The following is a 15,105-nucleotide window of genomic DNA, read 5'->3' as shown; positions in this document are numbered from 1 at the left end:
CTCGGCTCAGGTCGCGGCCTTTGATCTCCGAACTCCACATTCACCAAGGAACAACGCCTTTGGCTCCAATGGCCGCAGCCAGAGATTCAAGAACCCAATGATCCCCGCTACCAAGCGGACAGTCAACTCATGTCTGCGATGCCGCGCGCGAAAGATTCGCTGCGGGCGCGAAAAACCTGAGTGTCAGAATTGCGCGCGTCATGGTCATTCCTGCCGATATGCCCCCACGACTCCTAGTGAGCCGATTCAGACGAACGCCACAAGGCCCGAAGGTTACGATGCACCGTACAAAGAGCTTGCACAGCGATTAAGTCATCTTGAGACGGTAGTCGCGCGACTGGCAGGTAATGCGGCTGGAAGCTCTCCTCCGGAGGGTTCTGCTGTTTCCAGTATCGGCGATGTTCAAATTGTGGATAGTGAGCCACGCCTCTTATCAGGGTCATACTGGAAGCAGCTGGCTGCACAGGTGCGTAGCTCATGTTTAAAGCGTAAATACATACTCTGATATTGACTGAATGACATTCAAATAGCACCCCGATTTCGAAACCCTCTTAGACGCGGACCAAGGTCCACACCCACCCTTGAAACGAGTACAGCCCATTCAGCCTTTGAATCTATTTGTCGCCCCAGACCCCGAATTTCACCCGCAGGCATATATGCCACCACTGCCTGACGCCGAGCGATTATATGCAATTTTCCTCGACCAGGTGGACCCAGTTGTGCGCATCATTCACAAGCCGACATTTTTGGAGGAAATGAAAGAGTACTTTCTCCAAATTGGACATGATAACGAAGTTGATAGACGATCGACGGCAGCATTCGAGGCTCTTCTTTTTGCCGTGTTGTTCAGTGCTCTCACTAGCTTATCCGAGCAGGAGCAGTGGGACCCATCGCCTCTTTGCGAGGACACTGTCCCTTCACAGGTCAAGCAGGGATGTTTAAAAGCTCTTCGGCTCGCTATTGAGCAGAGTTTAGTCCGATCAGAGTTTCTTGAAAGGCCATGCCTAAACTCAATCTCGGCTTGCTGTCTGTTTTTGGTACGTATCGAGATACCTCAAGTCACCTGCTCTTGGCGTGTACTAACGCGATATGTCTCAGTTTGTAACGTGTGAAGAAACGGATGTCCCATACCACTATTGCTTGACTGGTCTCTTGCTACGCGTTGCGCGATCATTTTCTCTTCATGTGGACCCCGAGGTGCTGGCAGACCGGACGCGAATCCAAAAACCAGCACAAGCTCCATTCAGCGCTGTTGTTGCCGAAGTTCGCCGACGAGTCTGGCACGTCATTGTCCAGTGAGTATTGAGCCCTGAAAAGCTAGCAGGGACTCGCTTTAACAACTCGAAAAGCCTCGACTTCATGTCTAGCGAAGCACGTGGCGTAGATCCTGAGCCCATCAGCATCCAAACCTGGCCTACAACAGTTACGACTGCGTTACCGCGCAACATGAATGACGAAGATATTATGCAGAACACACGGGAAGATAAAACTAACGCCCGTTTTACTGATATGACCATGTCTCTCGTTCGCTACCGACTTTCCCTCGGCCTGAGACAGCTGGTAACAACTCCTGTTCCCCCAGCTGGGTCTGATACAATCCAAACATGCCTTGATGGAACAGTAGAATCAGTCGAGAGACAATACTTGCAATTCTGCCATGCTAGCGACCCTATTCAGAGAGTGACCCTGGAGCTTGGTCGCCTTGGTGAGTATAAACTCCGACTCCTTGTGTATCATCGATTCCTGAAAGAGCGTAATGGCACTACCAATAACAGCTACTGGAGCCCGGCTCGAAAAAAGTATGTCATAGCCCCCCGGGTCTCTCCTTTCCTCAATGTCATTACAACGGACCTTTGCTCGATTCTGATCTAAAATAGGGCCATGGAGTATGCCAAAGATCTGATTTCCTCCTATCAGAATCTTCTAGCAGACCCTGATATCAGACGCTTCCACTGGCACATTCGACGGCATTCCCAACTGCATGGAATGCTCCATATAATCAACGAGCTATCAACAATTGATACAGTCAATCTATCAGGTGATATCAAAGTTCTTTGCAAACAAGCTTGGGAATCCATTGCCGACGTGGATATGGAATGCGGCAATCCAGGAGAAGGAAATAGTGATGAGGAACGACTGTGGGCCTTTCTACACAATCTACGTGAGCAAGTGAGGCTCCGCTTATCCACCCAGGGATTCATCAGTCGAGGCTTTAGTACAAATTCGGGTTGGGAAGCTGAGTACAATGCCTCTATGGGCGGTATTGATGGTACGAACCTGCTAGAGTCCCTGTTTGGTGGCCAGCTTGCTTCGTTTGGATTTAGGGGTAATAGTGGCATGGATCTTTGACAAGTACCTGGCGCAGAGCCTCGGACTCAACCGCACTCCGAGACGCTGGCCTAATGCAGACAAACCTGAAGGGCTTTGCATGTGAAATTCAACGACAAGAAATTCCTAACTTTCGTTCAAAGTTAGATATCTAAATAACAAATCGGTTACACATCATGACAACCATTCTATGCCAATTTTGCCGAAATAACTGATTCCGGGACACGAGTCCAAGTATCTTTCCAAAACTTGATGTCCGGTGCCCCGCGTAGCTGGTAATTCTCCAGTATCGTGATGACGAACAATTTGATTTTAGGTGCCTGTCTGTAGATACCCAGTATTCTCAAAATGTACTAATATCTTTGAATTGAAGTGTATACAAGCTTTTAATCGATGGGTATACCATCTCAATCCACAACGCCCATCCTATCTTTATATCCCAGTTTAAAAAGAACCCAAACCAATCACTCAACCACCCCACCCCCGAATCTCCAATCTCTCGTCTATGCATGTCTTCCCAGATCCAAATCAGCAACCAACTTCATACTCCCCTCCCCATCATCCCCACCCAGCCCAAAGAACGGCTTCACAGCAACATCAATCGTCTCCTCAAACAACCGCCCAACAACAACCTCCTTCAACTCCTCGCCCGTCTGCGCGAAATCAGGGAACGCATTCAACTCCAATAACCACGCATTGCCTTCCGCATCCACCAAGAAATCAACACCAAACAACTCAAATGCATTAGACAATGTCTGGAAATGAACCATCATGCCTCGGGCCGCGGCTTCAAAGACTTCACCTGTAACGGCGCAAATCTGCTCGAAGATCTTCCCCTTCCAGTCTTCTGAGAGGCCGGGAACGTGGTGATCCAGATCCCAGAAGCGACGCACGCTGCCCTCGTTGGAGGCGCCGCCTTCTTGGAAACAGGTGTTTGTCAAGTGGCGGGCTAGATCTTGGACTTCGTCCTCTGATTCGTGTGGTGCGCAGTAGGACTTGGCAGCGAAGAGGGCGAGCATCTCCTTGAAAACATACACCTTCAGAGCACCGGTGGCGAGGACGTATGTGCGGATATGGAATTTACGGTTCGAGGACGAGGGAAGAAGAAGTGGGGGATCGATGTATGGCTGGGCCATGAAGTGACGGAGTTGAGAAGTGACGACGCCATCGTCGTGTGCGGCGGGAGTTGTGGTCTGAGGGACGTTATCTTCAGAACCACTCTCGTCTTCGACATCGGATTCTTCGTCCCATTCTTCGAAGATTTCGCGGAGTTGGTCCTCGCTGCTGAAGAGGCGAATCCCTTGTCCGCGGTCACTCATCCCGGGCTTCAGGATCCACCATTCCTTCTCGGAGTCTGGGCGTTCTTCGTTCTTTTCCAGGCTTTCGCGAAGCTCGTATGCCTCCAGAAGGGCCTCGTCGAGGAACTCGGAGTAGTCGAGCTCAAAATCGAAGGCCGGCTTGAAATGATGTTTAAGAATACTGTCCGGATGCTTGGAGATCCAATTGGCCACCGTGTTGGACAGGTAATGCTTGCGGATCAGGGCCTTGCGGATGATGTATGCGTTTGCAAGGGAAGTGGACGAGTGCGACATTATATGCTCAAAGTCCAGTCGCTCGTACTCGCGATACTGGAAAAAAGGTGCAGTGGGATCGGGAAGTTCGGATAGATCTGAGATGCGCTTGATACAAGCAGTATCTCCGAGACGGTATTTGAGTGCTCGCTCGACAAGATCTTGAACGTAGGGATCGTCACAGTCGACAATGGAGAATATCGTTGGCTGTTTATCTGATCTACATACACCTCCTCTATCAGAACCGTCCCAAGTATATCAAGTAACATTGCAAAGAAAAAAATAAGAGAAAACTCAGAATATCAAATGGGAATAAGGGAGCATGAGGTCTATCAGCTAGGCCAGATAGCTAAGCGCACTGTAGTATGTATATCTGAAACGAAACCTTCAAAACCATCATGCCTAAAATTCCACTCACAGCTTGATCTCTCCCGTGATACCGGGCATATGCTTGAAGCTCGCTATAAGAGGCGTGACACTGGAGAAATGATATTAGCAACTGACTTCCCCAGAAAAACACGAGACGGCAACTCACCTAGTCATCTGCTCCTTGACGACCCAACCGTCATTGCCGGCAGGCCCCTCCTCCACGCTTCGATACACATCCTGGAAGTTAGGCGCCCATTTAAAGTGTTTGTGCTTGATCCTAGGTTGCCCAACGGGCTTATCAGTCGTGCTTTCATCCGTATCGGCCTTCTTTCCGGTGTTCTCGCCCACATCACGCAGTCGCTGCTCTTGAAGCTCCGGGTCATCGCCAGTCGCGGGGTCAGCAGGTTCAAAGCAGCTGCCAGAAGTCCACTTGTTCTCCAGCATTTCCGTGTAGAGAACCTTATTCTGGCTCACACCAGGCTCCAAGGGGACATTGACACTGTAGAGGTCCACGCCCTCCTTCCAGTTGGCGCAGAGGTGCTCGATCACCTTAACCGAATGCTCAGATGCCTCTTTAATAATGACGGGGTCATGGTTTCGAGAACTGAAGGCATAAGACAAAGCAATGGAGCGCTTCCCACACACAGCACCCTCCATGGCGCCCCCGATAGTTCCACTCGACAGAGCAAACAGCGCCGTGGTGTTGCGGCCATAGTTGGGACCTGACACCACGACGTCAATCGGGCCCTTTTCCTGGAAGAAGTGGTAGAGTCCGATCTGGACACAGCTGGCCGGGGTCGAGTCGATCAGAATCCATTCGTCGCCGCCATCATCGGGCTCGCCATTGCTTCCCCTCGGCAAGTGGTGTATCGTCCCATCTTCCTGATGCAAGGTACCCGGGCGGAAATATGTAGGTTTCACGGATGCGCCGACAATATGCGCCTTACCGATCCATGAGCGCTGCTGGTGAGGCAGGACAACGGAGACTGTGTGGCCCGCGACTTGGAGCGAGTGGACGAGGGAATGAACGTAGGGCGACGACTGGTTCGAGGGCGGACCGTCGTCGTTGGTGACCTAAGTAGGAATCAGTCATATACGTCGCAGGATTTCAAGGCGTTTGAGAGCAGTACTGACCAGGATGTGCATGTTGGGTTGGGCAATTGGGGGGAAATGGAGGGGAAGAAAGAGAGAAATCGGAGAGACGAGAGACTTGCCCCGCAGAATCGCTTTTTATCGGATCGGGGAACCTCCAAATCACATCATGTCACCACTCCTTGGCATTACTTCACCTAGATTATCAGGACTTAATTATTATGGGTATTTCAAGCTGCATGCATTAACTCTCGTGACTATCGCTCTCAATGATCACCCTCGGTTGTATGACTCTTTCGTTTCTGCACCCCGCGTGCTTCAGCACTTTCCCGTCCAGAGCCAAGGCCCGGGTAATCGCCCTCGGCTGGATAGCTCTGAAGAAAGCTGCTCTTGGTCTCGGGTTCCTCCTTTTTGATCTTGACAGAGTCACTGGATGAGCTACTATCTTCAGGCTCTTCTTTGATAGCCTCAGGAATATCTTCCTCTTCCTTGATCGCAGCCTCTGGCTTCTCGGCTTGCATGATCCAGGTCAGAATGAACCAGGTCAAGCTTGCAGAAGCCATGGAGACAGTCCAGAACAAAGAACTAAACACCATAAAGAAAGTCAACTTCCAGCGGTACATGAACCACCTAAAAATGCAATTAGCAAGTACTCCCACCACTAGATTAATCAAGGAATACCCACCGAAGCCCTGTGAACCTGGCACGGAACTCAACACGTGCCGAGTAGACCTGCATCTTCTTCTCGCTCTGAATTTCAAGCCGTAAGCTTTGCGGTCGGTTCCGGCTGCCTCGCGCAAACTCGACCTTCTCCATCATCGACACCTCGAGGGTCTCAGCTTCACGGCGCCAACCCACCACATACAGCGGCAGGCGAACCAGTTTCCGCGCAAAATCCACAAGAGGTGATGTGTATGTGAGAATAGCCGGTCGGCGCGAGTGAGAGATCTTATTCTGTGAGTTTGCCGTCGTTGGAAGCACGGATGCGGTCTCGGGAGAGTAGAGAGTGAGGTCGATCATGAAGTTGCCTACGTCAAGATTCGTAGGTGTGCGGGGTAGGTCGAGTGCCACGGCGACATCGTAGGGCTGGGAAGAGACAAACTCGGAATCAAAGGTCGCTATTCCCCAGGGGTTGAGATCGCTGTGAAAACCACCGGAGTCAGTATGTTGTTATTGTGCGGGGAGGAGGATGCGGGCAGTCGTACCCAAACTGCAAGTGGATTTCGCGGCCAACCCCGACCGTAGGGATGAATCTGAAGTAGAAGATTGCGTATGCGATCCCAGAAATGCCCAAGAGCAGCAATGTAGCTCCAGAAAATAGGATTATGTTGAGGTAAATGCGGAGTGCGGTCTTGGATACCAGGGCGCGGAATGGCGTCAGGAGCGCGTCCTATCACATGTTAGACAAATTCACCACTTCGAAGGAGCCAAACTGACCATGATGACGGCCTGTGAGTGCGAAGGGCTGCCATATTCTGTCTCATCGTCGCTGTACTCGGATTCCGCCATATTGAGGGGGTTGGTGAAGGAGCGAGTGGGTGTTTGTTGGAAGCAAGTTCCTCGGCAGGTCGTGACGCGGCGATCTAAAGAGCTGCTTATCGGAGCTGCCTCCAAGAGCTCTGCAACCCACCCACCAAGCTTAGATATATAGATATACGCCGGACAAAACACATTTTATCTACAATTTCGAACAGAATTTATGATATAAATCATATTTGTACTCTAATAACAATATAACAATCAAATCTCGCCCCAAAGACACGAACGCAAATGATAGATTGCATTAGGAAACCCCCCACCGTTGATGCAGAAAACAGATGAGAAACAAGAGGGAAAAAAGAACCATCAACTCCAGCTTTTACAATCTTGTCATTACAGGTTGCGTCTTCGGAGCGAAAAGAAAATATCATATGATCTCAGGTCATGCGAACATCGTGAGACGAATAAGAAAAGATGCATGCCATCCCCATGGCATATCCCATAAGACATAATAATGAAACCGTGAAAGCAAAAAACACCGTGAAGAATACATTGAGAAGGGAAGTGTGGTGCGGCAGATAGTAGAATTACCGACTAAAGATGATGTGACGAGAGGGGGAGAGGGAGAAAGAGGCGGAGCCTATGCGGCGGGGCGGGGGCTTTGCTGTTGGATGTGTTGGAGCAGGGCATCGAAGAGTCGACCGATCTGTGGGCAAAAGTATGAGCATAATTCGATGAGACTCCAAAGATCATTATTTCCTACCTCGGGAGCCGCTTGGATGAATGGGAGGCGGAAAAAGGAGTAGCTTCGGTTCTGGAGAAGCTCCTGCAGGGTGATGATAAGACCCCAAGGGTGTGGACGGTGGACGATCAGTCGCTCCAGAAGGACACGGATGATCTGCTGGCGGATATCAGAATCATCGGTCTCGGAGAAGTCGACACCGAACAAGCGCAGGATTGTGAAGCTGAAGAAGTAAGTGTGGCTGTTGGGATAGCGCAGCTGATTAGCCATAGCGCTCAGCAGGTAGTAACGGGCCTCAGGCTGCATGGCCTGGGCAAGCTTCTCCAGAAGGGTGGCATGGGCCGAGGTCTCGAAAGCACTGCGAGTGTTGCTCTTCGAGGCATGTTCCTCAACACCTTGTTGGCCAATGTAGAGGACCAGGGCGTTCACGAGAACAACATCCACATTGATCGGGACGTAGAAGAGAGCAGTCTCTCTAGGCTCGGCAGTAACGACAGCCTCGCAAATCTGCTGCACAACGGTATCGGAAGCCTGATCGCTTTGCAGGGCAGCATCAATGACGTGCTTGATATTAGCTTGCTGCAAAGGGGCAGCGATGTCGCCAGCGATTTTGGGGATCTCCCGCATCTCCTCGAGGCGCTCAACCTTGAGTCCTTCGCGGAACGGATCCGGGAGTTTCTGGAAGGACGAAGGGTAGGCACTGAGAACCAAGTTGCGAAGCTGAGCGCAGTGCGCAGGAATCACATTGCAGAATTGGAAGTGGTTCTCGGCGACGAATTCAGGGAAATCGTGGTGGAGGATCAGCAGAATGCGAAGCACACCCTTGTACAAGTCCTTGGCGACATAGTGGATTTCAGCAGCCTTGAGCTGCTCGCCAATGTACGAAAGCAGAGCTTGCATGATCTCGCAATAGGGAGCCCAACCAGCGCGCTCGGGCATGTTGAGCATGTCGGACATGAAAACACGGTGGGAAACGAGGGACAACCATCCGTACACAAAGCCGGGCACGTAGCGAGGCTGAAGCGACAGGAACTTGTTCGCCAAGGCGAAGATCATGCCCTGGTGCTGTTCATGGTGCTGCAGGTCAGCCAATGAATACTCGCAGAGAATGCTGGAGAACAAGCGGAAGAAGACACGCTGATTGAACGCCTCTCCCCGCATAACCTGGTGGTTATTGAGGACCAACACGAGAGCGGACAAGATAGAGTGGAAGTAAGAAGGCTTATCGGCCTTGACAGCGCCAGTACTCTCCCCTTGATGCTTAACCAGAAGGACGACTAGCTTAGCGAGAGCGTCAATATACAGGAATGCTTCGTCAAGGCTGCCGTTGGGGTTCTGCGACTCATGCTCAAACATGGCCACCGAGATGTCGATGCTGAGACGGAAGAAGAGGGCCGAATCTTCTTGGGAGTTCATGACCTGGCGATTGTGCATGTCCTGAAGGAAGGACAGGTAAGTGCGCTCACTGGCACCGGAGGCCTTGTAGACACCAATCCATTCGCTGAAAATGTACTCCATCTGGTCGCGCTTGGACCGAGCCTGGTCGGTAAGAAGCGGGTTGACCACTTCAGGGATGCCGACATCGCGCAGCTTGCGGACAATCTCCAAGGCGGGAGCAACATTTGCATCTTCGGCGAGCCACTGGCTCATGGCTTCCAAACTTCCGGAGAAGTCGGACCGAAGAGCCGAAGGCTCGTCATTGAACAGCACACGGTTCATCAGGTTCTCGAGAAGCTCTAGTGCGCTGACATTCTTCTGGAGAATGAGACGAGTTAGGACCATATCGACCCGGCGAATGTCTAGCAGACCGGCATCGATGAGAGCAACGGTGACAGGCACGTTGAACATGTGCTCGTCATCAATCTCAGCCAGGAGCGCCCAGGTATACCGTGCGATGAGGGAGGACATATCGCAGAGCTTGGCGAGAAGGTGAACAAGAATCTCAAGTTCCAGAGATCCAGAGGCCTGGGAGTAGAGGGTGGTGCAGATCTTCAGTGAGGTTAAACGGGCCAGCTCCTCCCCATTTGGTGAAGCAAGAATAGCGCGCATGGCCTGATTGTATTCCTGAAGAACAGTACTGTCCCGACCAAGATCTTTGATGTGCTCCTCGGGAGCATTCCGAGCAGAAAGCTGGAGCTCAGAGATCATAGACTCGACACGCTCCCGTGGGCTTTGGGCATCGAGGAAACCGTTCGTGGGAACACCCATCTGAGCGGCCGCATTTTGCGCTTGTGGAGTGCGATGAGGAACAGCCGGCTGTTCAGCGGGGGTTGACAGGTTGGGGATTGGTGGAGGGAAAGCCTCCTGTAGAACATCAGGAATCTGACGACCAGAGTCCGTGGAAACGTTTTGGGGATGAGCTGTGACGGAGCCTCTGGATTGGCGTGCAAACTCCTCGTAGATCGCCAACTGTTCTTTGTTCAAGCCCCCGGGCATTTGGCGATAAGGCTCGGGAATGAAGAGACCCCAGCGGTTCATCGAAGGGTCCACGAATGGCTCATTTGGCCGGGTAGCGAGGTGGCGCCGGCGTGCCTCCAGCTGTGGCTCGATGACCTTCTCAATCTCAGGCAGGGACTTCTCCTCGGCGGCCTTCTCCACGATACCACAAGCAGCATCCAAATTGTCGTTCACGCACATAAGAATCAAGCCTTCGGGCATAGGCTGATCAGAGTACTCTTGTTGGATCATGCGGATGTAGTTGGTCATGCTGACCTTAAGCGGTTCCTTGCACGTAACAAGGGCAAGACTTCCAGCCAGTTGTCGGACCATGATACCAGCAGAATGTCGCACCTTCTCCTCGTCGGGCTCGGTAGCAAAGTCCTTCGAGACGAGCTGGACAGTGGAGATGGAGGCAATAGTGACAGAGCGTTCCACAACTGGAGTAATGATCTCCGCGATGGCACGCTCAACCGCAGTGTGGACGATCTGGCGAAGAATGCTGGGATCAACCATGCTGCTCGCCGAGGGAGGCAGGACAAGGATCTTGTCAAGGCTAGGCAGTGTTGACATGATTGCAGCTGGCGACAAACGCTCATTCTGGATGCCTTGAGCCAGAGGACCGATGGCCAGATCATTGAAAGGCTCCAACCCTTCGGGAATATTGGCAGCCACCGGCGGCAGAGCTTCCTCGCCAACATTGGCGGTACGGTCACGAATGATGATGGCTGGTGTGATAGTCTTGTGATCAAGGTCGAGATCCTTGCACAACACCTCAATCTCGAACTTGAGGTTGAGCTTGAGCTCCGCGTAATGGTACAGTTCAAGCAAGAGACCTAAAATGTCCATCAACCATGGGTTTGGAGGCCTGAAGACCCGAGACTTGGTGGCTTGAACAAGGACCTTGCAGGTAAAGGGGATGGTAACCATCAAGCGCTGGGTATCATAGCCTTCCAAAAGCAGGCCCTTGAAGTACACATTCTTGTGCTTGATGGGCTTGTCCTTCGCGATTGTCAATGAGCCAAGCCAGGCGCCGAGATTCTTGAGGTGACCACGATCCGTGGAAGAGGTGAGGGTAGCTTCAGAGTTCAGAAGCTTTGAGAGACTGACGTAGGTCTCTCTGAGGACCTCAGCCCAAAGGATCTTGTCGTCAATTCGGCCCAGAAGGTCGAGGTAGAGCTTTTGGAAATTGGGCTGCAACTTCGCACGCTCTTCAACCAGGTACGCAGCAAACCATTGGTGATGCTGGTTGCGCAAGACTTCACGCAAATCCCGAAGCTTCTCATCGATGTTTTGCTCTGAAACGTTGTTCAAAACAAAGAGAATCTTGTCTTGAATGTCCTCGTCAGGATCGTGATAAATATCCGAACGAAGAGGTGGATCAACCTGGATAGAGCGGAATTTCCTGGGACTGCCGTCTGTCGCGGAGGCATCGTCGTTGTTGCCATTGGGCAAGGTGGTAGGACCGAAGTCATCGAATCGCTCGCCCTCACCGAGTTGTGACCCTTGTTCATGAAGGACGTCCTCAGCTTTCTGGAAGATTTGAGTACCTTGCAGAGTCGGAATCTGGAGGAGCAGGTGACAGAATCCAGCCCATTCGGTGAGACGGGTGATTAATTGTTCGATAGCCTCCACACCAAACTTGTACATCGGGTCGTGCACTTCGTGCTCTCGGACAGCCTCGAGAATCATGCCGAGACCAACCTTGAGTGTAATTCCATCCACAAGTCTAAAGTTGATGATACCTCCGAACATGACTGCAGTCTTGGTCAGAGCCTCAAGAGGGTACTCGTGGTAGCAGTGGTACTCGTCAATCAAGCCATGCACCATGCAGGCAAAGAGATCCTGTTCAGTAGGATCCCGAGATGACTTGTACTGCCGCATCAACTCCAACATTTCACGCAAAGAAAGTTCCTCGTGGTACATCTTGCCGAACAGATCTTGCATCTGCTTATCAATTGCCTCGGGGAGCGAATTGCCATTCTCACCATTCGCGTCAATGATATCGTCATACCCCTCGCCATAGTTGATCAGTCGAGGATAGGTCTGAATGCAGATACGTTGAACAGGAGTGAGGTTCTCACGATCGCCGACGTACTCCTCCAAGACGGACAGAAGCGTGTACACTGTCTTCACAGCAAGGCTGACCATCTGCGGTACCGGCTGTTCCTTTCGTTGCACATGGAGCTCATCCTCAGCCTTGATACGGAGGAACTTAGACAAGAGATCGCCCATGTTCATGTGACCCTTTTGAGAAGCATTGCGAACCCATTGCTCGAGGTCGAAGTTGCTCTTGCGGTGGGAGTAGCAGGCGAGATCCAGAGCCAAGCCATTGGTAAATCCGAGGAGATAGTCAAGCCATCCGTGCTCGGCGGCATGCTCATAGATCATTGCAGTGGAAGTTGGATCCTGCGTGAACGCATCGAAGAGCTTCCCTGCCACCCATTGACGGTCCTGGCGCCAAGCTCCATTCAGAGCCAGCTGGTACCCTTCTTCCTGCTTCGAGAGGAACACGATGAAAGTACGCAGAACAAAGTTGGTCTGAACATCGGTCCATGGCTGTTTAATCGTGAGAGCCGAAATGAGGAAAATCGGAAGATCGAGCTGAACAACGGCTTTAATGAGAAGCTGGCTCTCTGTTGCAGCCCACGAAGACTGCGAGAACAGCACGACATCAAAGATCGCCTTTATCGCATCTATGGAGCGAAGAGGGGACTTGGCGGCACGTTCACCTTGCACCTTGACAAACTCCGGGGCGTCCTCAAAGAAGTCTTCAGGGAATGTCGCACGCAGGTTAGGAATGACCGTTGGGTCTGGGCGCGAGGCAATGAAAGCCGTCAGAAGAGAGATCTGTGCATCACGATGCTCCCAGTCTCCGCCCCACAGCTTTTGAAGGTCCAGAGAGGAGTCACTGGCAGCGACGGTGGAGAGCACATCAAACAGCCGAGAGAATTGCTGGGGGTCAACTCGCAACCCTTCGCGATCAAAGCTCCGGAGGACCAGAGCCCAATTGATTTGCTTGCCCGCATATGCGCTCAGAAGAGTCTCCAGCGAGAATTGTTGCCAGTACTGCGACAAGATCATAAAGAGCATCGCACTGGCCAAGTGTTCCTCACTCCAAGCATCTGGCCCAGAAGCATTGATAACCTCCGTGATGGCCTCGGTATTCGCGGTGGCACGAGGTCCCTTAGCGTGAAGCTGTCGGACGAGAGTGTATTCGGGATCGACAAAGTTGAACATTTGCAAGGCTGAGGAAACCTCGAGGGGCATATCCAGGGCGAGCTTTTGGAAGCGGACATTGCTTGCGTAAACCAGCTTCGCCTTGACCTCATTGGTGAAATTGCGCGGGGGGTATAGGATGAATCGTTCAATTGTCATGCCAAGGAAAGAGTTCGGGAAGTCTTTGGTCGGTTCGGAGGGATTCGCCAGGCTGGAAAGGAAGGGAGTAATGGAGTTTGAGAGAATGGCATCGGCTGGCGAGAATTATTGATGTTAACAGTGGGTCACTTCCCAAGATGGGTTGAAATAAGGTATATAGCTTACCCTTGGCTCGAAGATCAGACTTGCTCGTCAGCTTAAAGGCCAATGCAAGCGAAACCTTCATAACAGGGTCGAGGCGGAAGTGATCCAAAAAGGTAGAGAGGTCGAAATCGCGGAAGATATCTCCCTCAGAGGTGTCGACCGTGTCAGCAATCTTCTGTGCTTGTTCAATGTCTAGAGCGACCTTCTGCATTTCCTGGACCAGGAGGGGGTAGTTGCCGGCATTTTCAACAGGCTTATTCACGCCGGGGAAGATCTGCGGGGCATTGCCTGTAAGCAGGCGGCGGAAATACTTTGAGTAGACCTCCATTCCGTTGGATGAGACAAGCTGTTTCATTCCGTTGTCAGCATTCACCGAATGTGAACTGCGGCTGGAGTTGTAAAGAGAGATACCTTGTGGATTTGAGCAGCTTTTGTTTCCCACTTTTCTTTGCCTTCCTTCTCTGTGATCGAGTCCAACAGGAGGAATACTTGCGCAATCGAAATCTTCGTGAGAGATGACTGGCTTGAGTGAGCTGCTGAGCCTGGCTTATCGGAAGCGAAGCCCGTAGGTGAATTCACGGTTGTGCCGGACGAAAGTGGTGAAAAGGCAACACCTCTAGACGATCCGGGTCCACCACCGCCCCCAGTTCCTCCACTACCGGGGATGGGGCCTGCTGCGGAGGGGAAATGAGAACCCGAGGAAGGGGTGTGTGCGCGAAACTTGGGTGAGGAAAGTGACTGGGCTTGCTGCTGTGAACCCGACTGCAGCGAAGTGAACGGAGAGGGTGCAGGTTTCGGGCTACCCCCGGAAAGAGCCCTGGCGGAGCTCAGAACAGCCGAGAATGAAGAAGGTGTCGAAGCCCCAGGGCCTGCGTCCAAGCCCCGGGCAGATGTGGAGGGGACGGCGGAGGAGGAAAGGTTGGTCGCGAGGGGAGTCAACCCACGACGGATTCCGGACTGCGACGAGGACCGACCCCAGGCACCAATCTCGGTCCTGGTCGAGGAAGATTTATCGGTGCCAGAAGCAATCGAGGATTGGGCGGAAGGGTGTGGGGGAGGGAAGGTCATCTAGGAGACGCGATCATTTGATCTGGAGGGTCCACAGACAGATTTTTAAGGATAGGGACGTAGATGAGACCGATGCAGGTGAGTGAAAGATGAGGGTGAAAATGCGATTTCCGCGGTCGAGGGGAAATGGAAAGAAAGGATAGGGGTGGGGGTGTGGAAGAGGAATATGGGAGAGCGATGAGGTGAGGATGGAGGATTGGTGTGCAAGGTGCGAGGTGTCGGAAGTGTGGGTGCCTCAGGTGTCTGGCCGACGAACATGAGCTTTGGGCTGTCAGGCAGGAGTGGTGCAGGTGCAAACAGCTGAAAAATTGGAGTGAGGCAGCCCTCACTCAGCTCGCACTGTGAGCAACCACGATGAAATATTCCTGGAGACCTTCAAAAGCCGAAATTTGGCGTTTCACCAGCCAGTACTAGGGAATCACTTGTCGCGTGTTTCTGCTGGTCGGATTCCAAGCCAGGTCACCTGATATGTGCTTAGTCACCACGAGGCAGGCGGCG

At 52.1% G+C, this 15,105-nt stretch overlaps 4 protein-coding genes across 4 annotated transcripts; 1 reads left to right on the top strand and 3 right to left on the bottom strand.

Moving 5' to 3' along the window:
- Window positions 1-97: 97 nt before the first annotated feature.
- Window positions 98-2,349, top strand: N7473_008223 (Zn(II)2Cys6 transcription factor; the record flags this gene model as incomplete). Its single annotated transcript, XM_057154163.1, has 5 exons — window positions 98-466; window positions 531-1,037; window positions 1,099-1,295; window positions 1,350-1,799; window positions 1,878-2,349. 5 exons carry the CDS (start codon window positions 98-100, stop codon window positions 2,347-2,349), a joined length of 1,995 nt encoding a protein of 664 aa, XP_057008501.1.
- A 482-nt stretch (window positions 2,350-2,831) lies between these two features.
- N7473_008222 (uncharacterized protein) lies at window positions 2,832-5,414 on the bottom strand (the record flags this gene model as incomplete). Its single annotated transcript, XM_057154162.1, has 4 exons — window positions 2,832-4,119; window positions 4,318-4,377; window positions 4,435-5,342; window positions 5,403-5,414. The coding sequence occupies 4 exons, from the start codon at window positions 5,412-5,414 to the stop codon at window positions 2,832-2,834; spliced, it is 2,268 nt and encodes a 755-aa protein (XP_057008500.1).
- A 212-nt stretch (window positions 5,415-5,626) lies between these two features.
- N7473_008221 (seipin) lies at window positions 5,627-6,869 on the bottom strand (the record flags this gene model as incomplete). Its single annotated transcript, XM_057154161.1, has 4 exons — window positions 5,627-5,990; window positions 6,046-6,501; window positions 6,566-6,750; window positions 6,798-6,869. The coding sequence occupies 4 exons, from the start codon at window positions 6,867-6,869 to the stop codon at window positions 5,627-5,629; spliced, it is 1,077 nt and encodes a 358-aa protein (XP_057008499.1).
- A 610-nt stretch (window positions 6,870-7,479) lies between these two features.
- Window positions 7,480-14,607, bottom strand: N7473_008220 (CCR4-NOT core subunit CDC39; the record flags this gene model as incomplete). Its single annotated transcript, XM_057154160.1, has 4 exons — window positions 7,480-7,545; window positions 7,603-13,490; window positions 13,561-13,885; window positions 13,951-14,607. 4 exons carry the CDS (start codon window positions 14,605-14,607, stop codon window positions 7,480-7,482), a joined length of 6,936 nt encoding a protein of 2,311 aa, XP_057008498.1.
- Window positions 14,608-15,105: the final 498 nt, after the last annotated feature.

Source organism: Penicillium subrubescens, assembly GCF_028828155.1.
Source record: "Penicillium subrubescens strain IBT 31985 chromosome Unknown utg000005l_segment0_segment0, whole genome shotgun sequence".
NCBI classification, from domain to species: domain Eukaryota; kingdom Fungi; phylum Ascomycota; class Eurotiomycetes; order Eurotiales; family Aspergillaceae; genus Penicillium; species Penicillium subrubescens.
Note: the sequence above shows the minus strand (reverse complement) of the source record. Positions and strands in the feature narration are given on the sequence as shown.